The 25245-nt window shown below is 29.0% G+C and overlaps 1 protein-coding gene across 4 annotated transcripts in view; it reads left to right on the top strand.

Annotated features, from left to right (window-relative positions):
• Lar (tyrosine-protein phosphatase Lar) overlaps positions 1-25245 on the top strand; it is a 183906-nt gene that overhangs the window by 118042 nt on the left and 40619 nt on the right. For all 4 annotated transcript variants that reach the window (XM_035083182.1, XM_035083183.1, XM_035083181.1 and 1 more), the window contains one exon: positions 21292-21474. In XM_035083182.1, coding sequence (XP_034939073.1) covers positions 21292-21474 — 183 coding nt within the window. The remainder of the gene's footprint in view (positions 1-21291; positions 21475-25245) is intronic.

Below are 25245 nucleotides of genomic sequence, written 5' to 3'. Positions count from 1 at the left end.
GTAGCACGAGGGATAGGAAAAGAGTTGAAGCTGATCCATTTTCTATGGCTCAGAGTGCCCGACAGTAGAGAAAACTTTGATCTCGCGTTATTACGGTCTCGAGGAGTTCCAACCAGCAGCACTTTCGTAATCGAATATTGCTGCAAATGAAAGCGATTCTTCCTTGCCAAAAAAATATGAAATTTCTCGAATGAATTTAATAATCCCTAAAGAGAGAAATATAATAAGAAAATTCTATGAGGATCGTTAACTAATTAAAATGTTTCAACAACTTGCTTTTTCTATATTTAGTTTTTTATATTCAAAAAGGTTGCTTTTATTTTATCTCATTGAAAAAGTTGCCATGTATCCTATTCACATGCAGAGTCAATCGTGCACGAATCAACTGAATTCCTCAATTGAAATTCAATACCATAAACAGGTATAAAAAAATACTCATTGATAAACGTTAAAGCTGATATAGACACAGTAAAAACTTGGATATAATCCACATGTTTACTTAATTATGAGTAATCCATTACTGTCACTCCAAGTCGACCCATCATGACATTTGCACACTGGGTGCTGGTGGTAAACTTGTGGTACAATACGACTTCTTTCTCACTTACATGTTTTCATGGAAAAGAGAGCTATTGTTCTCTCTTACTCACTTTCTATCTCTTCTGTTTCTGTTGGGACACTAATAAATTACGTGAGTCATGAAAGAGTGTATCCTCTCCCCTTCATTTTGCGCCTGTTTACCGTTTCGCATCACAGCTCAGCCGGAAACAAGTCAGTCACTTTTTTTTTTTCATGAGACACTTCTCATCGCAAGCTCGTTTCCGTTTACTGAGCAATTAGCCTAGGTGTCGTAGCAAAAATCCGTTTTTACGAAATCATTTGCAAGACGATTAAATAATTCTCTGCTTAAGATAAAAGCACAATAAAAATACATAAATGGTCAACAATTAAAGTTAAATGAAACGTAATGACAATGTTACGAATGAACAAATATCATACTTTTTATTCATTTGAATGTTTAACTTATTGCATTGGATGGAACTAAAATGATTTTCAAAGGAAATTAATGAATGAATGCTTAAAAAAATTTTCTTATCAACATTCAAATTGAATTTTTTTCATTTATCCTGAAATACTTTGTAGAACTTTTAATTAATTAAATATTCTTTTCATAGCTTCAAAGGTACTGTTGAAAAACAGTAAGAGCAAAATATAAATCAATAATTATAAGAGTACTTGATTCAGCTAAAGCCCAAGTATTTTCGTTGAAATAAGTTAAATACTTATGATATCGAGAACAAATGTTTATTTAATACAATCTCTTTATATCTATCTTGCAAAGTGAAATCTCTTTATTGAGATTACTTCACTTTGGTTAAAGCTAAGAATTTATCATTGGACATATAAATGTAAATGAAATCAGATAAACATTATGTAATATTTATCCAAGTAAAAGCTACATTTAAAATAGTTTTAAGAATTGAAAGCATCACATCGTATTTTTGAATTCGATTCATCCAGCGGCTATGTTTTTTAAACAAAATAAAAGGATGTGAAAAAGTAAAGAAGTTTATGAATGCATCGAGGTCGTTTGCGTTGCATAAAGAGGTGAGTGCTTGGCATCTACATACAGTGCACCCCAGTGAATACCAACGACGTCCAATAGCAAGACCTTAGCGACACCTTACCCTCCTACTTCTCGAGGATATCAAGCTCTCCATACCATCAATGGAACGCTGCCTAATGTCCTGGCCAAGTCTTCCTGTTCATGTTACCTTCTCTCGTCTTCGTCCCACCAAATATCCAATTGCATAGCAGTCGATGTGGTGAAGACATTGGCTAAACGACCGGTGAGAGCTTTAGTAGTTTGCTCAAGGATCGAGTATCTCTATTGAATAGCATTCTGTAGGCAATCAGACATTATCAATGAAATACTGCTTTGAGTAATTGGCTTTTACTTTGTTACTAATCATAAAGATTCTCTTATTAATTATTCAATAAATATTGTTGTTTATTATTGGAATAAATATTATCCATGATCTACATGGTAGATTAGATAGTTATCAACCTATAATTTTGATTTAGCACGTTATTTGGATGATTGTGCTATCATCTTGGAAATTGGTGATTAAACTTATAACATTACTTGATCAGTTCCCAAAAATGGATGTAATTCGTGTAAAAATGTTGAATATATTTCTCGGCATAACTAGAAGTATAACTTTTTAAAATAAAACATCATTAAATCTATATGGTAATTTTTAATTATTCTATCTGGAAGCTGCAACCATTGCTTGGGTTTTAGTATTTGTTCACTTGTTGTTCACTAGATTCAGAATAGGATTAGTAAAATAAAGAAGTAAAAGCTTGAAATAAATTTTTTATCATCATTTGAAAGTAGAATGATTATGTACTTCTAAAAAATTAAGATAAAAAATTGAGATTAAATTGAAAATATGTTTCAAACGTTGAAAATAGCAATGACAAATATCTCTGAATTTAACTTGAAACAAAACATCAAAGCATTCATTCAACTGGAGTTTGCTTTATTGAAAAAAATATAAAATATATGCTACAATTTTTCAATTTATTTTCTTGCATTCATTGTATTTGTTTTTTCTTCCGTTTTACTCACTACAGTTCTTTGGTTCTGAATTCACTTTTGACCTATTACAATCTCTTTAACTTGAATTCAGTAGCCGGATCTCTAGCTTCTTGGCTAGTCATACACCACTAAGTTGGCTTTAACTATAACTTCGAGTTTTCTTTCAAATTCGTCCACCCAAGTCCTCTTTTTATTCAGTCAACTCACAAGCTACGAATGTATACCCATGAACATGCAAGATCCTTCTATATCTTTTTCGAGCTTCTCTTCACACAGACTCTTTTCTTCAAACTTACTAGTAAAAATTCAACTGATTTTGCGGTCCTATTTCCTCTTCTCAATAGTGACGATTCAACATTTTTATCTAAAAAGCCCTCTTTTACTCAAACAAGCAGAAAGTCTTAGACAAATTGGAAATATTAAAACGATGAATACATCATAAAATAGACTCAGCAGATTGTTAATCCATATGATCGTAAAGCGAATTAAAAAGTTTTCCATAGCGGTTAGAGGAAAGTGCCAATAAAGATGATTAACGTCGTGGACACGAGCTCGATAGCGATGCATAAATTGGCAAAAGGGTCGAGAGAGTACGAGAAGGGTTGAGGCTTTTGGGTTAGGGAAAGAGGTGTAGTCGTGGGTCGAATGAGCAGAGAGAATCTCGTGGCCTCTGGGTCTTGAATCGATCGACCATTCGTATGGTAATGTAAGCAACTACCGGACCGAGGTGCTTACCAGTCTCTAGAAGACCCCTAACGTATCGCAGAGCCTGTAAGAGAATGTGTATGTGGCTCTCACCGCTACGAGGTTAGTTCCGCTGGCGGAGATGCCGAGCAATTCAGGAAACCAAATCATATGATCTATGAGCCTAACGGTGCGATAATTTAAGCTCACTCCGAAATAAATCAGGCAAATTTGCACAGAGAAAGAGAATCCGGAGCTGGTGATCTGGTCCGGATGAATTAGGGACAGTTGACCGGAGATTCTTGTTACATTTGGAGTATTCCACATTGATATATTACATCCTACATGACAAAAAGCTCTTAATTGGACATGTGATCTTGGTATACCGTTTAATAATCCAGTAAATTGAACCTGCAAATGATTGTGGTGAAAAGAAGATCTCATGCTGGCTGGATAACGTTGATAAATTCCTGACAATGAACCAAGTAACCCAATGGGACTTAGCAAAATGTTGAGATAGTCTCTTGTCATCGCAAACTTTGTGAAAACAATAGGGCTCTTGAGGACACAGCTATATTGTGTGGTTTCGGTCAAGAAGAAAATAGCTATATCAAGTACTATTATCAACAGACCAAACTAAATCTCTGCGTGTAACGTATGGTTGTGTGACTGTAACAAAAGTGTACGCATTTTGGTATACTCTAGCTTATTATCACATCACTGAATTCCATCCCCTTCCATACCCATAAGTGAGTTGTTTCCAAGAACACATTGCTTTCGCTAAAATCTGTGAGACCAAAGTACCAAATCAAGTTATCGTGATAAAGTACACAGTAACATAGTTACTGCTCACAAAGCAACCTGTATCCGCCCACCAACGACCACAACAATCTTCCGGGGGATTGTGTATTACCTTTAGAATTCATATCGACAGCCTTTGTCCTCTCTTCCATATGTCGGGATACTCAATGTATCTGATGCACGTAATTTGAATTTGTTAAGGATGAAAAACAAATAGGATTCGCAGATTGTAGTATTTACAATGGTGAAGAATAACTGCCAAGTGTCATCTCATGTCCATTTGAATCATTGTACTTTTCGAAAGTCACCACGTACGATGAATTAATTTTTAACTTCCCATTAGAAAATCCTGTTGTAATGGGTTCGACTTTTGAAATTAGTAATTTTATCATATCTTTATCTTTTGAGACATTTAAAAGCATATTAGAAGGTTTAAAAATGGATGTTTATATGTACGTATGTGCGTGCGTGCGTATTTATGTACGCACGGTTTTTAAGTTTTTTTTGTTTCCGATATCTCGAGAACCATTGAAGATATCGACTTCGGATAAATTTCATTTGAAAGATAATATAATGAAGAAGATCTGAAAGGAGTTTGAACAAATTCGGTTCAGCCGTTTTATTTTTATAACAAAAAGAGTGTAAAATAAGATCAGTAAAGAAGACATTTAAAATAGATTTTACTCATTAGATGATAAAAATTGTTGAAAGCTGAGCTTTATATCAATACAATATGGTTGTTAATAATTTCATATGACTCTAAACAATTATATATTGTTTATAATAATTTTAATTTGTTATGAACAATTTCAAATGGTTTCAATTTATTGAATTATCATTATTATGAATATGTTCGATAAATATTAATAGAAAGTTGTTATAAATAACTTGCTGTGATAAAACAATTGTATATTGAACTGGAAGGTGATAAAAATATGTATTTTAATGGATGGGAAGTTTGTCATCAGAGTACAAAATAAGCCGAGACGCATTTTTTTAAAAAATGAATTGAATATTTCTCAACAAGTTTACTAAATAGTTAATATTAAAAAAGAATTGAATTGTCTCGGTACAAATCCACTTAAATGTTTTTTTCTGTAGAAGCTAAACTTTCTGAATGCTATGTGGAGTTTTTTGGGATTTTGTTTTGTTTTAATGGGAAAGTTTTATACGATTTGACGTTGTAGTGTAAATGGAATAAATACTCGGTAACAATAACGACTCAAAATGTTATTAAATAGAAAATTAATTTATTAACAAAACTGCTTTTATGTACGTTGGATTGTCGCCTTTGTTCCATAATTCAATCTTTTCACTCTTCCATTAATCGACGGTACAATTATCGTACAATAAGGGTATAACGATACAATTAGTGTTCAATAAAACGTTAACGATCGAAAATTTTAAATAATGGAAAAATGACATTGGAAGTTAAATAATAACATTTTCTAATATTTTTCAATATTAAATTACAAAATTTAATTTCTAAAACCTTTTTAATCATCTATACTCCTGATTACTTCTCTTATTTTTTTTAAAAGCTGAAAGGGGAAAAAAATTCACTTATCAAAGTATTTTCACTTTGTCGAGAATTGAATTTTGTATCAATTTTTTAGATAATTTTTGAAAACTCTTTTAATTGACATGAATATTTTTTAAATTCGTTTAAATCAATTATCACCATTCATATCATGATGCTTTCCAAATGCTTTATAGCTTAAGAACTATTCACACGAGTGTCTGAGCAAACCTAAGCAATTTTAGTGGGAAACCTGATTACGCATAGTATGCTTGCTTGTAAACTGAATCCGTAAAATTAATTATCAGCATGACACCGCGAAGATGCGATGAAATGAGAGGTTTCGAGAATGAAGGCACACACAGTTGATGCTACAAGGAGAATAGAAGATACCGTGCTGTCGGCGTATTGTAGTGATGAGGTCGTCTTGCTCAACGACGAGAGGAATACTGGGCGAGCTAAGTCTAGAAATTATACCAGATAGGGGCTGAATGTAATGTCTTACCATTCCAACGTGACAGCTCGACACAACCGGGTTTTAGCAGCGGTTTCGGCCTAACGATGCAAATATACGGGATAGACACCAGTGAGAAAATTCGCCGGATGACGCCATCCAGATGTTTATGCATTCCTTGTATAGTATATTTCAGAGCTTCTTTTTTTATTCATTTCTATTTTTTCTTTTATTCAATGTTAAGAAATCTACTTATACGATGCATAATAAGAAATTTTATTCACTTTAATTATCATTTTAGTTTCCTCTCAAAATATTTCATTTTTGATATATTTAAATTATAGAAAATAATTTGTCGTGAAAGGACTATTGAAACGTTATATCACTGTAAATTCAAATGTATGAAATAAAAGCCCAAAGTTTATTGTATGTAGAATGACAACATCAAACTACAGATATTCTTTTGTCGATTTTAGAACACTTTAAGGCATATATTGATGGTATTGATCAATGAATATGTTTAGAATGTGTTCCTAAATAGAAATCAATGTACTCATCAGTCATCTGTCATTGTTAATTAGTATATTAGTTATCACTGACCAGTACATTGTTTTCCATTTAGAAACGTTTGAGTGTAACACACTCGAATTTGCAGAAATAAAATATAAAATAAGCTTGATTAAAATATTGATCCAAATATAATTGAAATGGAAAATTTATTGATCCAATATAAAATATTAAATTAAATATTATCAATGAAGCATATATATGATAAGAATTTCCGTCTGCTGATGCAATTTTAGAAAAATATGATTTTCCAAGAATTAAAGAAATAAAAATATTGAGAATTGATCAGTACTACTTGAAAAATTCATTTGCTATATTTTTTTAAAAATAATTTTCTTTTCGTTTTATCTTTATTCCAAGAGAAAACAATAGAATTGTTTGAGACGATCCTCCTTAAATTGTATAATATTGTACTCAGGGCATTTGTATATAAGTTTCTGTTCTTGACTCGAATACATCTTGACAAATCAATACTATAAATTGGACCAATTGTTTATTTTATTGTGTGTTATTAAGTATAATCGAAGTAGCTTGAGCTATTAATAATACTATTAGTAACTAACGTTCTTTAAATTAAATTACTATTTTCCAGTAGATATTTTAACAGTTTCTGCAATTTAATATTATTTTATAATACTTAAATTTTATTGAAAATTCAAACCAAGATTGTTTTTTCAATATTCTTACAATCCTTTTTTTGGAACCTACATTTCAATACTAATATATAAGTAATTATGAATGATTGGTTATTGATAACAATGTTATCGATTCACATTTAAAAATAAATTCTTTTAATTTCCCAAATTGATTCGTTTATTTTTATTTTGAATAATATTCATAAATGACGTTTTTAGAAAGCACCTCACTTAATTAACTAGGATTTTTACTAATACTTGACAAACTATCTTCAATTTTAATGACTTCGCTTTTCATCAATGACCGTTCAAAGGCTGAATGTTATTCCATATGCATATTGTTTCTTTAGTTACCAGCTTATTGAGTTCAAAGGGGCAACAACATTCATTCAGCCTCAAATTGCCATTGAGAAGAAGAAGAGCCATTTAAATAGAGAAAAAAATTAATAGAAACTCTAGTGAATTAATACACGGAGAAAAAATTCCGTTAATTTTTATTTAAAAATCCATACAAAAATTACCGTGCTGCTCAAGAATGTGAGTTCAAACTTACTGAAAAGTAAAAAGTAATGATCAACATACAAAAATTATAAGTTACATAAGAAAATGTATCATTCAGTTTTTTGAAAATTACTTTGGCAGCACCAGAAAATTTAGTGTTCCACAGCACCTGAAAATTTAGTAACGTTAGCTGTGATAACTACGTAACCGACAAACAATTTTATTTAAGTTTAGTGATAACTTTTTTGGTTATATAAACAAATAAATAAATAAATTAGGTTCATTGATAATTAACTTTCTTAACTAATTAATTCGTTGGAATGAAATACGGCACACGTTTTACAATACTGCCCCCCCCTATCCCTACGATCGGGATCTTACGCAGAAAACCTGTGTCGTCGATACAACCACCCGGCTCTCCGAAGAGATCTTCCTCTCCCGCTCACGGTGGCCCGAGAAAAATCATATAAATGACTTTTGTCTCGGCCGGGACTCGAACCCGCGACCCATCGTGTGTCAAGCTGACGCTTACCCATGAGTCCACCGCGTCAATCCGTTTAAGCTTATCATAAATTGTTAAGATATAACGTGTTGCCGCCAATATTGAATCGTAACGAAAAATATGAATGTCATCTTTGTTTACAATATGGAAAAAGTAACTATAGCACTGAGGGTGTTCACACAATCAAAAACAAAAGCCGTAAGATGTACGCATGCGTACAAACCAATTTTTAACTTATTATGATGTTAGTATGCACGCGTACGTCTTAAATTGTACGTTTTACGGCTTATGTTTTTGATTGTGTGAACGGTCTTACAATACAAAGAAAGATTGTGTTGGACCGATAATTCGAAGATTCCCGACCCAGCACGGAAACTCTCGAGAATAGAAAAAATTATAGGAGAGCACCCGAATTTTTCCTACCACACGGATCATAATAAATTATATACAGATTCTCATTTTTTTCTAGTCACTTACTAATTTTTGTTTAAAGTTTGAATAAAAATTAATATTTATCGAATATTACCGTGCTGCATAAGAATTTTTACTTTTACGCTTCTTAATAAATATTGAATCTATAATAAAAATTTTAAAAGGATTACTAATTTTTCTTTGAAGGTTGTCTTAATTTTTTAGGGAATTGACATTTGCGCGTGGATTGTTGTGCTGAGCACGGTAATTTTTATTGGAATTTTTTCTCCGTGTAAATACAGTACTACCTAGACACATCATTTCTAGGCCTTCTCTAAAGTTAAAGCGAATAAACCAGTGGCATGCCTCTGGAACAAACTTTTTCTACTCGGGAATGGATAAATGTTGTTTATTTAAGAATTATATATTTATAAAATTAATTAAATTAAATTATTACAGTTGAATAAACTAAAAAGATATATTATTTATTCATTTTTATTCAACTACTTAAATGATTTCAAATTCAAAAGCTTTTATTTTGAAAAATGAGTGCAAAATGTTCATAATAAATAAAATCATGAATAGTTAAATAAGCTCAAGCTCTTATCAAATTGGAATTATTTTCCTGTCATTTATAAAACATGTAACTCACTTTATATTTAGTTGAATCATAATTTATATTTTATATTCACTTATAATAAATTTATTTGTTCCAAATATTTATTAAATTTAATTCATTAAAAACATAAAACATGTTTTCAGCTTATCTGATCAGTTTAATTATTCATAAATCGAATGAATATTCTTTTCTAAAGCTTCAAGCTAGCCTAAATAATGGTAACTGGAATGTGAATATTTTTAACATTTTATTTTATGTCAAAAGATACATAATCCTGTGAACGAATGAATATTCACTAATAAGCAATGACTTTTACAGATTCATATAAAGAGAATATAGTCATTCAATTGGAGTAATTCAGTATCAGATAAGTCATATACCTTGAAGCATACTTTGCTTTCCGATCCCGTTATATTTTCTCGTATTTGCTGGAATAAAAGCTATGGAGCGGATGTTGAGCCAAACAAAATGAGATAGTAGACAGACGAAAAAAAAGAGCAAAGAAAGATATAGAAAAACATGGTCGACTTGCGTGGTGGGTGGAGTAGTTTCCTAGGAAATCAGAACCAACAGAATAAATCAACATTTCTTTGTCAGAAGTTCCGCTTACATACGAATGTCTGTCTCCAAGATGAGATCTTTTCTTTCCTCGAACTCACGGATGTTAGTCAGCGAATAGGCATCTACACTAGATTTCAATGCTTTATTCGTGGAATGAATACACTAGTTGGATAGAGTAAGGTAGAAAATTTGACAGGTAATAGACTTCAAATAAAAATACTTTCATTGAATTTCCATAATGGAGAAATTAAAATTGCCAAATAACCAAACTGGTGGATAATTTATCTAGGATTTGATGTTGAATTTTCAATTTGCAGTCTTTTTAGTTTGGGAGAAATAAAATTGGAGTAAATTTGAAAAAATGATTTGCAATGTCTTGGAAATTATTAAAATATAGTTATTGTTAATACAGCTCATGCATGGATGCTAAATTGATGTTATCATCCAGTCATTTCTCATGACTAGCTCAGCATTAATTGCTAAGTACAATGATAGCTCAGACATTATTCTTTATTTCGGAAGTCATGCTTTTTTTTAAATAAAATTCTTACATTTGTAGAAAGTAACCATTATTTGCAAAAGAAATTAATTAAAAGATTTAACTGTTTTTCATATTTAAAGCAGGCATGGGCTACATTTTTTAAATCAAAATCCCTTTTAAGATTAAGAGTACACGTACAATAAGATCCACAACGAAATTTATATTAAGTGATCCAGATACTTAGTCACAGGAAGTTCGAGAAGTCCCACTTGCCCATGCCTGATTTGAAGTATATGTCCATATTATATATTTCAAAATCATATGTGATTATTATCGTTTCATTGTTTAGTTTTTTTTTAAAAAATATTTATGATAAAATAAATTCAACCAAATGGAAATAACCAACTAAAAAAAACTATTGTTCATATAGAAAGGTGGTTAAGTCATAGATGCCAAGAAATAATTTACGATTTGTCACTTTTATCGAAAACCACTCCAATATCTTTAAAAATATGGTTTTCTAGAATACGTCTTTTCAGTCCATCAGAGTAATTCTTTTTGCCATTAAAACGACAAAAAAGTTGAAATAAAAAATTAAGTGCAATAAAGATAACATCGGTAACACTAACAGTAAACCATTTTACGACAAGACCATGAAATTTGGACGTGTTTAGAGATTATAGAAAATATATATATATATATATATATATATTTGAAAAACAATAAACTAAATCTAAAACTATTTTCACTCAATGCATCATCATTCGAAGTGCATGAAGAAGATTAGAAGATTAAAAATGTCAAGAATAATTTACTTTATACTCGACTTTCTCTTTTATCCAAGTCTCAAGAAATATTATCAGATGTCGAGTTGAACGGGTGTACCATAGCAAAAAGACAACGTCATTGAGCACAAAAGCACTTTTTTCAAACGTGTATCGCATCGCTGCACAATGCTTCATATTCGAGATACTTTGCTCGGTTTATATCTCTCACCTTTTTATGAATAATAAAAAGGATCGAGTGCTGGACCAACCCTCGCGATCGTTTTTAACTCGACAGCAAAATGTTTTTTTTACAGAAATATGCTAGCCTCAGGCCCGCTGTCGCATGCACTTGAGCAACCCTCAACATAGATCAGATCCGTCAAGCTTTTAAATGAGAGTCATCCCACCCTGCTTTTGCGATCCTTTGAGAAAGGGAGAGAAGCATCGTGCTCTCAGCCCTTTAACTGAAATTCGGATGGATTCCTCACAAATTCGATTTACTCAGTTGACTGACTTGCTATTAGAAATTTTTCAGAGTAATCGATTATTTCAACTTCTCTTTCATGAAAGCTTGTAACTATTTACAGAATCACTATAAATATTATATTGTAAAAATAAGGCTTTTCTACATGTATATATTTTTTAGAGTACGTCTATCATATCATGGAAAGCAGTAGTTCGGCAGTGCTTAAAAAAGGCCTATTTAGATCGACTGAAAACATACATTTTTTATACTTATTTAAAAATATATAATAAATAAAAAAAACTTTGAGAAATTGTTTGTGAGTTTTAACAACAATTTCCAAGTTTAGATGAATTTTTTTCTCAAAATAAATGATTATTACACTTGTTTTGTATGATATCATCATAAGATAGTTCACAGAAGGTATTTCTAAGATTTTATATAAAATTTTGTTTCTATAAATTAAATAAATCAAAGAATAAAGATATTGGAAGTACTATTCTTTCCAATCGATTTTTTATTTATCATTTATTTTTGAAAATTTTTGGCAGCCTGCATTTTTCTCAGTTTTCTCAATTGATTGTTGAAGAACACTTTGTTAAATTATCGATTTTTCTTTTTTGCACTTTTTGATAACGATGCAAATATCTTAAATGTGAATTTTGATGAGAATAAAGTTCATAAACGGTAAAACAAATAGAAAATAATTTATTTCTGTCAAAAAATATGAATTATTGGAGTGATTCAATTTTTTTAGAGCAAACATTATTTATATTATTGAATAATTGAATTGAAATGAAATTGATGTGATTGATTGTGTTCAAAAATTGAACAACGTGATATCTTTGTAAACATTTATTCCTAACTGTTCTTAGGCTTTTAAATTGAATTTATCATTATTCAATACAATTTAATTACTCAATTCAAAATAAAAGTAAAATACTCGCAAGACCAACTTAATATAAAATATTCCATTATCATAATTTGTGAAGACTTGAGACAGAAAAAAATTATTTCCAGTCTAATAACATAACAAAACAATTTAAAATCAGTAAAATGCATTTAATATACATTTACACCGCCAGAGTACAAAAATCCCATCTATTTTAAAATACTTTCAAAACAATTCTCACAAAACATTTATAATTTACTCATAAAAATTTGCAATAATTGTATTTTATGTATTTCTATTTGAAATATTTTCTGTATTTATTTGCAAATATTTGAGTTTACATCGTTAATTACCATTATGCATAAAATAATATGTGAAAGAATTACATTAATAACTATTATTCTCGATATTGAATGAATAACATTGTAACCAACATTCTTCGTATGAATGATTTTTATCCTGCAACTAAATTATATATATCAATGAATAATCATTCTATAAATATTGTACTGAATAGACATCAATACGTTTCTTGATTTATGAAAAAATGTAACATGCGTCACCTTTTTTATAGCTTTTATTCGCTGACATGTTACGAATATATTTTTAGTTGAATTGCTTACGTTGCTTACCCTCTGGGCACTCATTGACGTACTACAGACATTATCTGACATTCTTGAAGTGCTAAGCGACCCTTCGAACTTTTGTTTAATTTATGGTAGGAACCGTGAACATTCTTCACATGCTTTTATCCAACCTTTCCAATAACGTGAATAGGTATACTATCTACATTTATTTTATATCAGGAATTAATCAAAATTTAATTAAATTGAAAGTATTTCTCTTGTAATAATAAATAAAAGGAATATACAAATTACTCTGTTTCATCTGCTTTCATATAATCCAGTGATTAAAAGAAAGCGTGCCCTTTTTTGCTCCGTCATACAGATAAAAGTAATTAACTGAATTTTTTTTCAAGTTTACTCATAATAAAAGATAATTTAAAAACCTCGCTCTCTTTTTTCTCAGAAAGGATAATCAAGATAATTTTAGAATAAAAAAATTTCATTTTCAACTATTAGTTCTTCTCGAGTTTTTTTTTTATTTACATACTGCAGGAAATAGAGGAATTTTTACATGCTTTTAACAATTTTATTACAATTAATACTTAATTTCAAGTTGAGATGTCATTGCTTATATTCCTCGTTGGTTAAATTATTTTGTAGTTTAATATCTACGAACTTTTGACTAAATTTATTCAGTGATACAATGCATGGTGACGGTTACATTAATTAAGTGATATGTTACAAGAGAAAGTTACAACTAATCTTGATAAAATTTAAATTAAATTTACTAGAGAATTTACGCCATATGTCTTCTAGCAATCTATTAAATAATATTGTTAAGAAACTACTTTAAATAAACAATTAAAATTCATTAACTTATTTCATCACTAACTTATTAACACACCTTCGTTCGCATATATACTATTTGACTACTATAAACAGTATGAACTGAAAGAATTAACACTGCAAATCGTAGCGTTTTAATTTAAAACACTTCTAATGTGTAAAAATTCCATCACCCATCTGATTAACATTTCAGTCACTTTTTAGATATTTGGAAGTGTTTAAAAAGCGACTACAATGTTAATCGAATGGGTGACATCATTTTAAAACACTTCCAACAATTTCATAGTTTAAGTGACCTAATACCAGATACGGATTGCTTTGTGATGGAATTAAAATAAAAGTAATAAACTCGTGTGTATTAATAATAGTAGATTTAATTTTTGCTCGTTCATAACAGATACACTTGTTATGAAACAAATTTCCATGTCTGTAAAGTTTTATCGGAATCGGTTCAGCTGTTTCTGGAATTATCCCAGACAGACAGACAAAAATTCTAAAAATGGTCATTTACATTTTAACAGCATGCGAGTAATTCTCTGAGCTTAGTTTGAGGCAGTTTTCTTAAAATCACAGACAGACATTCTAATTTTATTTATATAGATTTGTTTTAATTAATTACCCATGTCGGACCAAAGTCATGTTATACTACTTACTTAATTTCTTTAGTTAAATTGTGAACAGTCAATACATTCAAAATAATATGTAAGTACTATACTTAAATTGAGAAATTAGTTTTTTTATTAATAAATAATGTTTTTTTGATGAACAGAGATGACAGTAGTAAGTTTCTTGAACTGTTGTAAAAATATCTTACAGAAGTCATTATTAGCTTCTAGAACACTGGAGATACATTTGCATTTTAATAGACCTGATATTTTGGTTGTATTCTAAAATTAGCAATGATTATTCGCAATACTATTGCTAATATTGCAGAAAAAAAAAACATTTTAAAAATATATGTATGTTACAATATTCACTTTCTAAGTGGGATTATTTTTAGTTTACCGAAAATGATAATAATATGCATTGTATGCATGCTTTAAATTTCTCCAATTTGAAAAACCCCTATTCGAGAAGTTGATCGAATAAAAAACCTTGAACATGACTCGAATGGGAAATTAATTAAATAACTGGAAAATATGCATCAACATAACTGCATCCACGGTTTTATGTATTTTTACCCGTTCATATCAATAGTTATAAAAATGATTCACTTTTGATTCCACCTAAAATGTCTATTTGTCTATTTACTTAATTGTCAGGTTGCAGCCTTTTAAAAACTAAACTATCTAGCTCAAAAAGTTTGTGTTCATCAATTATTCATCACTTTATTTATAATAAATATTATGCTATTCCTGGTAAATTTCAAAGTTTAATTTTAAAAAATGTTACTTTATGTATAATGTATACCAGAGTGACAGACGACGTACCTGTAGTATCTACTTCAAGGTAATTTTATAGCTCTAACAGTCACTCCTGTTTCAGAAATCTTTCAAGAAGACTTGAAAGTGTCTTTCACATTTTTTGAATTTGATTGTAAAGTCATAAAAATATTATTCTTTTATTTTTGTACGTATTGAAGAAATAAATAAATAATTCAATAGCCGATCATAATTAAAAATATAATTGTTATTTTTTCAAAAAATGATAGACTTTTTTAATAACAACTATATATATTCATTAGCTTGATAGTTCTCGAAAGCAATACCACAATCTATTGATCATAGTTGCTAATTAAAAAATTTGTTTATGAACCAAGTAATTACTTCTCTTGTGTTAATTTACATTATTCTTCTAGATCATATGAAAAAGGTACATTCAATTTAGCAGCTTAGATTATCGGAATAAATCTTCGAAAGCTTCCAATTTTTCAGTCGAATTAACAACATTCTCCAACATCTAGACTTTCTACTATAAATTCCCTGTTCCAAGTATTCTTTAAATACCACTAAAATGCATTGAATATTCTCAACATGATATACAATAGAATCTTCATTTAGCTTTTTAACTGGATTTCGACTTCAAAAAATTCCAGAAATTATTTTCCATTTTGAAATTATGAGTTCTTCACGTAACAGTCTAATAAAAAATCACTTTTTCGATGAATAATTCTATCATTATTTTATATAAGAATTAACGTAAACATTCAGCAATATGAAAATTATTCATTCATTTTCATGGAAACTTTTTAAAGAAAATATATTATTAAATTCTTGTTTTTTTTTCTACTGATACGAGCAGCACGATTATCATCAGTTCTCTTATGGTATTTACAGTAGCGTAAAATGTTACAATGAAGTTCTTTAATATGTAGCTTAATTTCAGTAACTGGAAACGAATTAAACTAATTAAACTATTTTCTCAAACTCATTCAGTATTTCGAGCTGGTTTAATTTACCGCAAAAATAGCCAAAGTACTGAACGTCCATTAGTTGGCAGATGTGCTCGTATCAACAAAGATATGAACGTCCTCCTCTATGTATACGCAGTGGAAAATCCCGTTAACGAGCACCACCACGTTTATCAACGGCATTTTGGATCAATTAACTAATGAACTAATGGATTTATGGGTGAGGAATTAACAGACGCACGGCTGAGCTCTAGCCAGCTTTCCCCAGATGTATGTTTTCAAGCATCAAGTGTTAGTATATTTGTTTTATGCGTGAAATTATGTGGTCAATTGCACGTAAGAAAAGAAACATTTTTTTTTGGTATTTCATGAAATATCAAGAATGTTTTGAAATGCTAGGGTATTATAAATTTATCTGGGAAGTACAATCAACTATGTATTCAACGAATAATGACAGAATTTTGAGGGTAATTTAACTTTATTTGTAAAACCACAAAAATCTCTAGCTTCTATGGGTATAATTATTTATGTACTTCTGGAAAACAAAGGTATATTATTCACTGTTAGTTATATTTATGTCTGTATCTAATTAATTAGTGCTTTCTTTTTAACTCGTTCAAGATAATCAATTTAGTTTTTTTTAACTTCCAACAACATTTCATAGAACATAATTATTATAATTTATTCACTTGACATTTTTGTTTTGATGTCAATCAATTTTGTGTTAACTTGATAAGAAAATAACTTGTTAATGGAAACTAAGCTGTTGTTCTTTTATTTAATACTTGTGTACGTAATTATAACATGACTTTATATAAAAGTCTGACAAACTTACAATCTACAGCTATTTTCTCCACAATATCTTTACCCCTGTTCTTGTCTTTTATGCAACGTAGTATAATACCTGTGCTAAACTATATCACGAAGTCATTCATCTTTGATCAAAGAACAATATAAACTTCTGCAAAAGGAGATAATGAAAATTGGAAAGTATAACTCATCAAGATAATTATTTTCTCCCATGAGCTTTTTTTTTATAATGCAAACCAATAACTGTGCTGTAAAGTTCATCATAAATATTCCAAGGTTGTAAAATATAAGAAAGTATGGTTTGAGTAGTAAAAAAGATACAGTTTAGTGATACAGGTTTCTCTCATCCAAAAAGTTGCTGATATTAACTAGGGTGAATGATATTTTCTAATGTGAAAGCTGAAGAAAGAAATTAATTTGACAAAATTACCAATTAATTCTTCATTGATATTAAATTTTGTTTGCTTGTTGAAGCAATGAAAATCTAATACAAAGAGCTGTTCTTGAACTTTAAGGAATGGTAGCTCAAATGAAATAAATTGTAAAAGCAAATAAAACATTTAGGAAAGAAGATCGGTATTTTCCCCACACTGTACTTGAATTTTTTATATCATTTTTCAAGTTCACCAAAGTTTTTTAATTCCATAAAACATCAAGGGTTTGTCATCCCATCTCAACTAAACAAACTTTTTATCCAAACTCTAGTACATTTTTCCATTAATACCATATTATTTACAAGTTACATCGTTGTAACAATAATTATAGCTCAACTAGTTCTTTCCTTGTGGTAACCTAATATGACAAACTCATCTAGCACATAAAAACTTTTGGGATCTGGTTGATGTGTATTCAAGCGCACATCTTAACAACGTGACTTCCGACCCTAAGAATATCCCAAAGCAAACATCTACAAAGACCAAAGAGCAAGCTAACTTGGAGAGTACCTGCTCCAGTAGAAACTATCAACATGGGTAGTACATGATCAAGTTTTAGATTTAATATGCTTTGTCATTTGGTAGATGCTGAGATCAATTGGATTCCTTTATATTCAATACCATTCAGGTTTTCCAATTCATATTCTACCAACATTTTTGTTATCCATTTTTATTATATTTTTCACCAATTTGTTGAGATTCAAATTTGATTCCATATAAAGGTGAGAAATAGAATTCCATTATACTTCTAGCCTTTATTCCTTCTTCCAGGTATACATAAATATATGTATGGGTGAGCATCATTTTTTATGTAATATCTCTGGAAGATTTTATTATCAATGATAAGGGACGGATGTGTAGATTTATTTGTACAAAAAATACAGCATAGTCAAGTCGAAAGATATGAGAGACGAGAAAAAAGAGATTTTTAGGTCACAAACTGATGTATAGAAGCGGACAATAGTCATATTGTCAGTGTTTTTATATAGGCTTGAGTAAAAGCAGAAGAGTTGTGTAGAAAAATGAGTTACGAAGTGAGATAATTCTAAGGATCTGTTGGTGATTTTTATTGTTGTCTCATAACTCGCTGATATAATTGACATCAAATGATGTACATATCATGAGGATAATGTTAACAATAGACGTCCAAATATTGGAAACTTTAGCAAAATAATTATGACGTAAAAAGTTAATTAATTGGATATCATCCAAGAACTTCATCTCTTTCACGATATATCAATATCAATAAAATCTCAATTATGTTCTCTTTATTTTATAAAAAAAATACACAAACTTGCTTCTAGAACCATTAAAAGTTATTTACATTTCTGTTATAGTATGCAGTAGTACTTTATATAATATTTTTAAGCTGAAACCGTGATATTTTCTGTCCCTCGTGCACTTCACTGCGCCTTCAGGGATGCATACAGTAATCCTTTTCCGTGTTTTTCTTGAAAAAAAACTCGAAACTTTCTGTCCCGGATGCTAATAGAAAAATAAACGGATAAAGTTTTTCTTCACATCAAGTAAATCTTTATAGCAAATTATATGTATATATGCCTAAGTTCACACTGCGATAGGTAAAAGAAAGAAGTATGATGTTTGAAATAATACAATAAATTATTATTTTCTATTTTTAAATTTTCTCGAATGTTCCACTTTGTCTATTCTTTCCCTATAGATAATAATTTTTTAAACCAAATACAACTTAATAATAATTTTATCACATACATATATATATAATGTCTAATACTTGATTAATCTATTTTAATAATCAATTAATGTCTTTACATAATTAATTTTGACTATTTTTTATGAAAGTACATTATGCATAATTAAATAAATTTTTAAGCATTCAATATATTAATAAATATTTATATTGTTTTTAAATATCAGATTTTGAACATCTTGATAGAAAATCATTTCTATAAAATTGTAATGAATAAAATAAAATTTACAAATTTACACAATTAATCTACGGTTTGAATCAGCACGAACTCTTAATAAAAATAATTAATTTTATAATTGCAGATTAAATAATAACATTTTGTATATACCATAACAGAAGAAAATATTGAGTTAAGCATAAAATAACTGTTTTTATTAATGATTTTAATTAAATTGATTAATTGTATGTATATTTTATAATATTAATTAATAATACTACATTCAATATGCTACTAAATAACAACCCATATTTCAAATAGTAGTAATTAATTAAAGTATTATTCTTTTGTATATTATATTCTAGATAATATATTTTACTTACGTGACATTTTGCACGTGTAATTCCCACAATTCAAATAATATCCCAATAAAATGTTATCATTTTTACATTTTTCCCATTCTCTGCTTCGCTCAAAACCTCGGAGCTCATTTATTTTATTATTTTGACTTCAATTGAAAAAATAAAATAAAAAATTGCGTATTTCAGTATCAATTGATGTTATATTAACAAATGGAGCGATTGGTAAAAATTTTTCAAACGTAATATTCTTTCAATATCTATGTGTTTTTCTATTTAATTCATACAATATTCCAGTTTATTTAAAAAAAAAAAATTCATGGTAATAACTTTTTTCCAATTAAAACTACAGAGTTAAAATAAAATTATTGAATCAACCTAAAAATGTAATAGTAAAAAGAACAAACTATTTTATTAATATAATAATACTTTTTTATAAACTAAAATTTTGTTAATAGTCTGTTATTGTGCTGTTTGCATTATTTTGTAGATTTTATATAATTGTAATCAAGTTCATTAGTATTGAAAAAAAAATGTTTTAAGCTTGAAAATTATATTTTTATTTTTTGTTATAATAACTTGAGTGATTATTATCCATTACTTAATTAACTTTATTGTTATTAATACAAAATTAAGTAAATTATAATCTTGATAATAATTAATAAGTTAAACAGAACTAAAATAAAATTCTAAATATTTCATAAACCATCTCTACATCTAAAAGTGTGTTCCAAAAATAGAATAAGCAACAAAAAAAAAATAAGCTAAGAGTATCTTATAAAAATAGAGACAGGATTGTAAGTCAAGGATATAAATATTAATGGCATTAAATAAATCAGTAAATCTGATTCAAATATTATTTATAATATCACTTTATTTAAAAATAAAACATTGAGTAACATTTCTTTAAGATTTATCACCATTTTAAGTTTTTTTTTTAAGGTAGCCCTTAATAGCACATATAAGACACATTTAAGCATTTTTTTTTTTTACCAGAAATTAAAAAATGGCAGGTCTATCATTATAAACTCGTGAAAATTAGAGGAGAAGGTAGAATCATGGTCCAGTCTTTAATATGATCCATTCATTAATTTTGCGAACAAGCTGCGTCTTCCATCAACTAACCCACAAATATATTGAAAATTAACTTCATGACAATAAACAGAAACTCCGAAAAGTGACAATTGGAGATAATTTATTAGAGCAAATGTGATTGAGTAAAAAACCAAAAGTGACCCATAATCCTACCTTCTCTATATATTTTAATTATTATTAATTCAATTTAATCTCTCAAAATTACTGAACTAAATAATTATTTAGATTTTACAGTTATTAATCACTAATACAGTAGCAATTTACCTACAACATTCATTCATAATACATAATATCAATATTCTTAACAAAAGAATTTATTTTATCTAATTTTAATGCATAATCACTGAGCAATAATAATAATAATAATAATAATAATAATAATAATAATAAATGTTGATTTGAATTGTTTATTATAAATATTTATTCAAACTAATTGAATGACGAATAAATTACTCTAACATCAAACATCCATATTTGTTTCAGCGGACAACGTGCCAGCTGGATATCCAGTAATTACACAATCACCAACAACTAAAGTTGTCGAAATGGGTCATAACACATTACTTTTGTGTTCTGCCGTTGGTTCGCCTCCACCAATAATTTCCTGGGTTCGTGACATGATACCTGTCAATACATCTAACCCCCGGTACTCCGTCCTGGAGTCTGGTAAGTGAATTTAAAATATTGTTCATTCATTGACTTTTCCAACTTTTCCTTGAAAAATATGCATGGAGATATTTTGTGGTAAAAATATGTCCTTGGTCTTGGGACCCAGATGCACTTGTTATATTTTCAGTGCGTAAGTCACTGTCATGTTGGAACGGGCGATGATCGAGTGGTCATATGATACTCAGTAACATCCAACATAACTCACTCAATGTACCCATATAACGTATGTGTTTCTCTGTACTTACTTTTCCATGCTTTTTGTACACAAGTGTACAAAGTGCTCTTCATGTCTCGTTGTAATGGACTGGTTAATTACATCCAATAATGTAGTTGGTCGTGTAAATATTCTATTGGAGAAGGTCTCCATTACTAATTAGCTGCAGTTGGAATTCCTTTTTTTTTTTTTTTACATAATTTACTAAAATACTTCATTCATTTATTGCAAGAATAATTAAATTCAATGCTGATTATTGGAAAATTCATTTCAACAAAAAATTTGGCTTTAAAAAATGAACATTAAAAATGAATTGGAGATGATAACAGTGAAGATCAATTATAATTCTAGATAATACCTAAAAAACATCAGAAATAAAAATAAAAGTAGTAATTAAAGTCATAACAGTTAGAATATTGATTTATTCAAAACATATTATAGTTATGTTCTATATTCCAAAAAACTCTTGTTGCTCTCTGCTAATTGACTAATAGCTTGATCTTATAACTGATGAAGCCATTAAAAAGCCTGTTGCTAACTTTAAAAATAAATGGTACATCCACTAGACATTTCATATATGAAAACATTTGTTTCTAATCAAGGATACTCCAAGCTCTAGACATACTATTTGAATTTTCTACCTTCCAGAAGCGAAATACATTCAGGAAAGATACTAAACTAAAAAAAAAGCCTTTGGTGTTAGATATAATATTAAAAATTGAATAGATTGAAATTAAAATCATTGCATTGCTTCAGCTTTTCTAGCAGAAATTGATACAATATTTCAATAAATATGTGAAAAATAATCTTTAAAATAAAATGATGCTTTGTTTTGCATGAAAAATGAATTAAAACTCTTTCTTCTATAGTTTCATAGAATAAAATATTCATTTGTTAAAATCATATTTGTTCATAATTCTAGAGCTATCAGACCGTTGTTAATTTTTTTATCAACCTAAATCTCATTTATTCCTGTTTGGTATTATCCATTATCCATCTTCATATCCATGCACATTGAAAAGTAGAAACATCAAATCCAATTCAACAGTTACGCAATTAAATCGAATAGAAAAAAATCAACAAAAAAACTGAAAAGAAGTTTGAAACTATTCTCCTTTATTACCTCATTTTAAATTTATTTTCAAAATATCAAAACTCATTATCATTTTCTTAAGTACAGTTAATCTCATGAAATCGCTAAAGACTTGGCAATTCTCTGTTGCGAAAACAATCTGCACAATAGAGTCTAGGTTTACACCTGGCTCCATGGTATGGAATGATCAACAGTAGAAAGCTCTTATGAGAAGAGTCATTTATAAATGATGATATGCATTTTTTACCTCAATAATGCCATAACATTCCAACTTCGTTCGATTTTCATTCCTCGTCAAATGAATTCTCGTTCATTTTAATTGTCTGATTATACCAACCAACAGATTTTGCACTTAAACCCCATTTATTCAACAGTGAAATGCTAATTCCAGGATATTTTCCAAACTAATAAATATTCATCGGGTTTACTACCCAATTTGTAATTTATTTACGATCTTCATGCTGTTTATTATTGATATTTGATGATTGGTGAATCATACTGTATAATTATAAAGATCGAAAAGGCAAAAACTGATTGTGAAAAGAATTTAGAGTCACGGTATTTATTATTAACATTCCATTGCTCAATGAAACATTGGAATGAACTATTTACATTGAACTCAATAAAATGTACTGGCTGAGGAAAAAGTTCTTTTGCTGTAAAATAATAATATTGATTTAGTGAAACACTATAAATAATTACACTTTTCGCTACAATTCAAGTGAACCATTTTATTGCATTTTTTTTTTTTTGCTATAAAACTTTTTTTTGTTGATGGTGTATAAGTTTTTTTAACAAAGTTATTAGCTGTCAAGGAAAAAATGTCACTTTCAACTTTGAGTTTTATTAACTCTCTAAAAAAGCATAGTACAACAATGAATGAGGCATCGTTGAAAACCACAACTATTTCCCACCTGATTCTGCTGTTTCTCTTGGTCAAATTCTCTTCAACACTAACATTCTCTAGTCAAAAGATAAATTCCAAAATGACTTTCTCCAACTATCTGTCCAATGGAATTAATCTTATCTTGGAAGTTAACAGTTTTTTATCCTATTTAAAAAAAAATTATAAAGCACACTAAAATTAATTTATATAGAAAGCTTGAATCTTAGTCTAAGTATGCAATTAAATTTATTCGTTCATAAGTCTTATTTATAATCCACATTCACACGCCATTAGTGACATTTAATGTTTATTGATGGTATCAAGTGATGGGTGTCTAGTAGTATCGTCCAAGTCACGACGTGATAGACAGCATGACATGAAAAAATGTGTAACTGAACAGCTCGACATATCGCTACGTGAGCATTCTGCCATGTTTCTAACCGCGTCTCTTTTTCTCTTTTCCTCTCAGCTCATAGTCTAGTCGAAAGTTATCCACAGGTTTACTACATGGAACTTAGTCGTTTTAGCCACCAAAAGACACACGTACGTTCAAACGTATCCGCAACGGCAATTTTCGAGAAAATTGTTGCAAAGAAATGTGACAGGAAAGCTCGTTCATAGCAAGACGTAATCGACTAAAAAACTGGTATAATAGCGCGTGTGCTTGTTATAGAGTTGGAAAGAATAGTACAAAAAATACCAACATAATCTAGGAGTTGAGCAAAGGTTAAGAAAAAAATCTGGGGATTTAATTGGCTTTACATGAAGTCTATCATTGAAAGCAGATAAACTAACTTCCTATGCTTAAGAAAGAGAATATAAATAAAACAAGTGTGGTAAGATAATATGGTAAAATAAAATAATTTCGAGTTTTGGGTTTTTTTAAAGAATTTATCACACTGATAGAAGAGATTTGTAGTAATAAAGGAGGCTTTTTAAATGTTAAAATATTTTGTAATAGTCGTAAAATTATATCTTAACTATTAAACATAGCTTTTTTACAGCACAACAAATATTTTTTTAACAGTTAATAAATCTTCTTAATTATTAAGGAATCTAATGTAAACAATATAATTCATATTTTATTGCAGATTACATGGTTTTTTAAATATAAAATGATATAAAATTCAAATGAGATTAGGATTTGGTTTTATTTCATGCATGTTCCTGTTAATAAAAAATATGCATAAGGCAGAAAGTGAGGTTATAAAAGATGAATTGAAAAATATGACAGTTCTGGTTCTTATAAGGTGAGGTGGCATTATGAACTACGGTTAATTAATTGTTAAAAAATATTTCTTTACAATAAAATGAGATTTATTCATTATAAAGTCACTAATGTGTTCATAACTAAGGCTTTTTTATTGTTATGAAATATTTATAAATAGTTAAAAAACATTAATTTTAATCATTAAAAAAATCGTTTTTTAACATTTATAAATCTTTTCTATCAGTGCATTTTTGTAAAATGAACGGGTTAATAGATGGACACCATTCTGAGTAGGAAATATGATTGAAGCATTACTCATTCAACGTCTTCAGTCTCGATTCAATTTTGGAACAAAAATGAACTAT

The sequence above is a fragment of the Chelonus insularis genome, unplaced genomic scaffold (genome assembly GCF_013357705.1).
Source record: "Chelonus insularis isolate UGA/USDA-ARS -01 unplaced genomic scaffold, ASM1335770v1 contig_356_pilon, whole genome shotgun sequence".
Classification (NCBI taxonomy): Eukaryota; Metazoa; Arthropoda; class Insecta; order Hymenoptera; family Braconidae; genus Chelonus; species Chelonus insularis.
The sequence above is the reverse complement of the archived record's forward strand: the minus strand, read 5'-3'. Positions and strand labels throughout refer to the sequence as shown.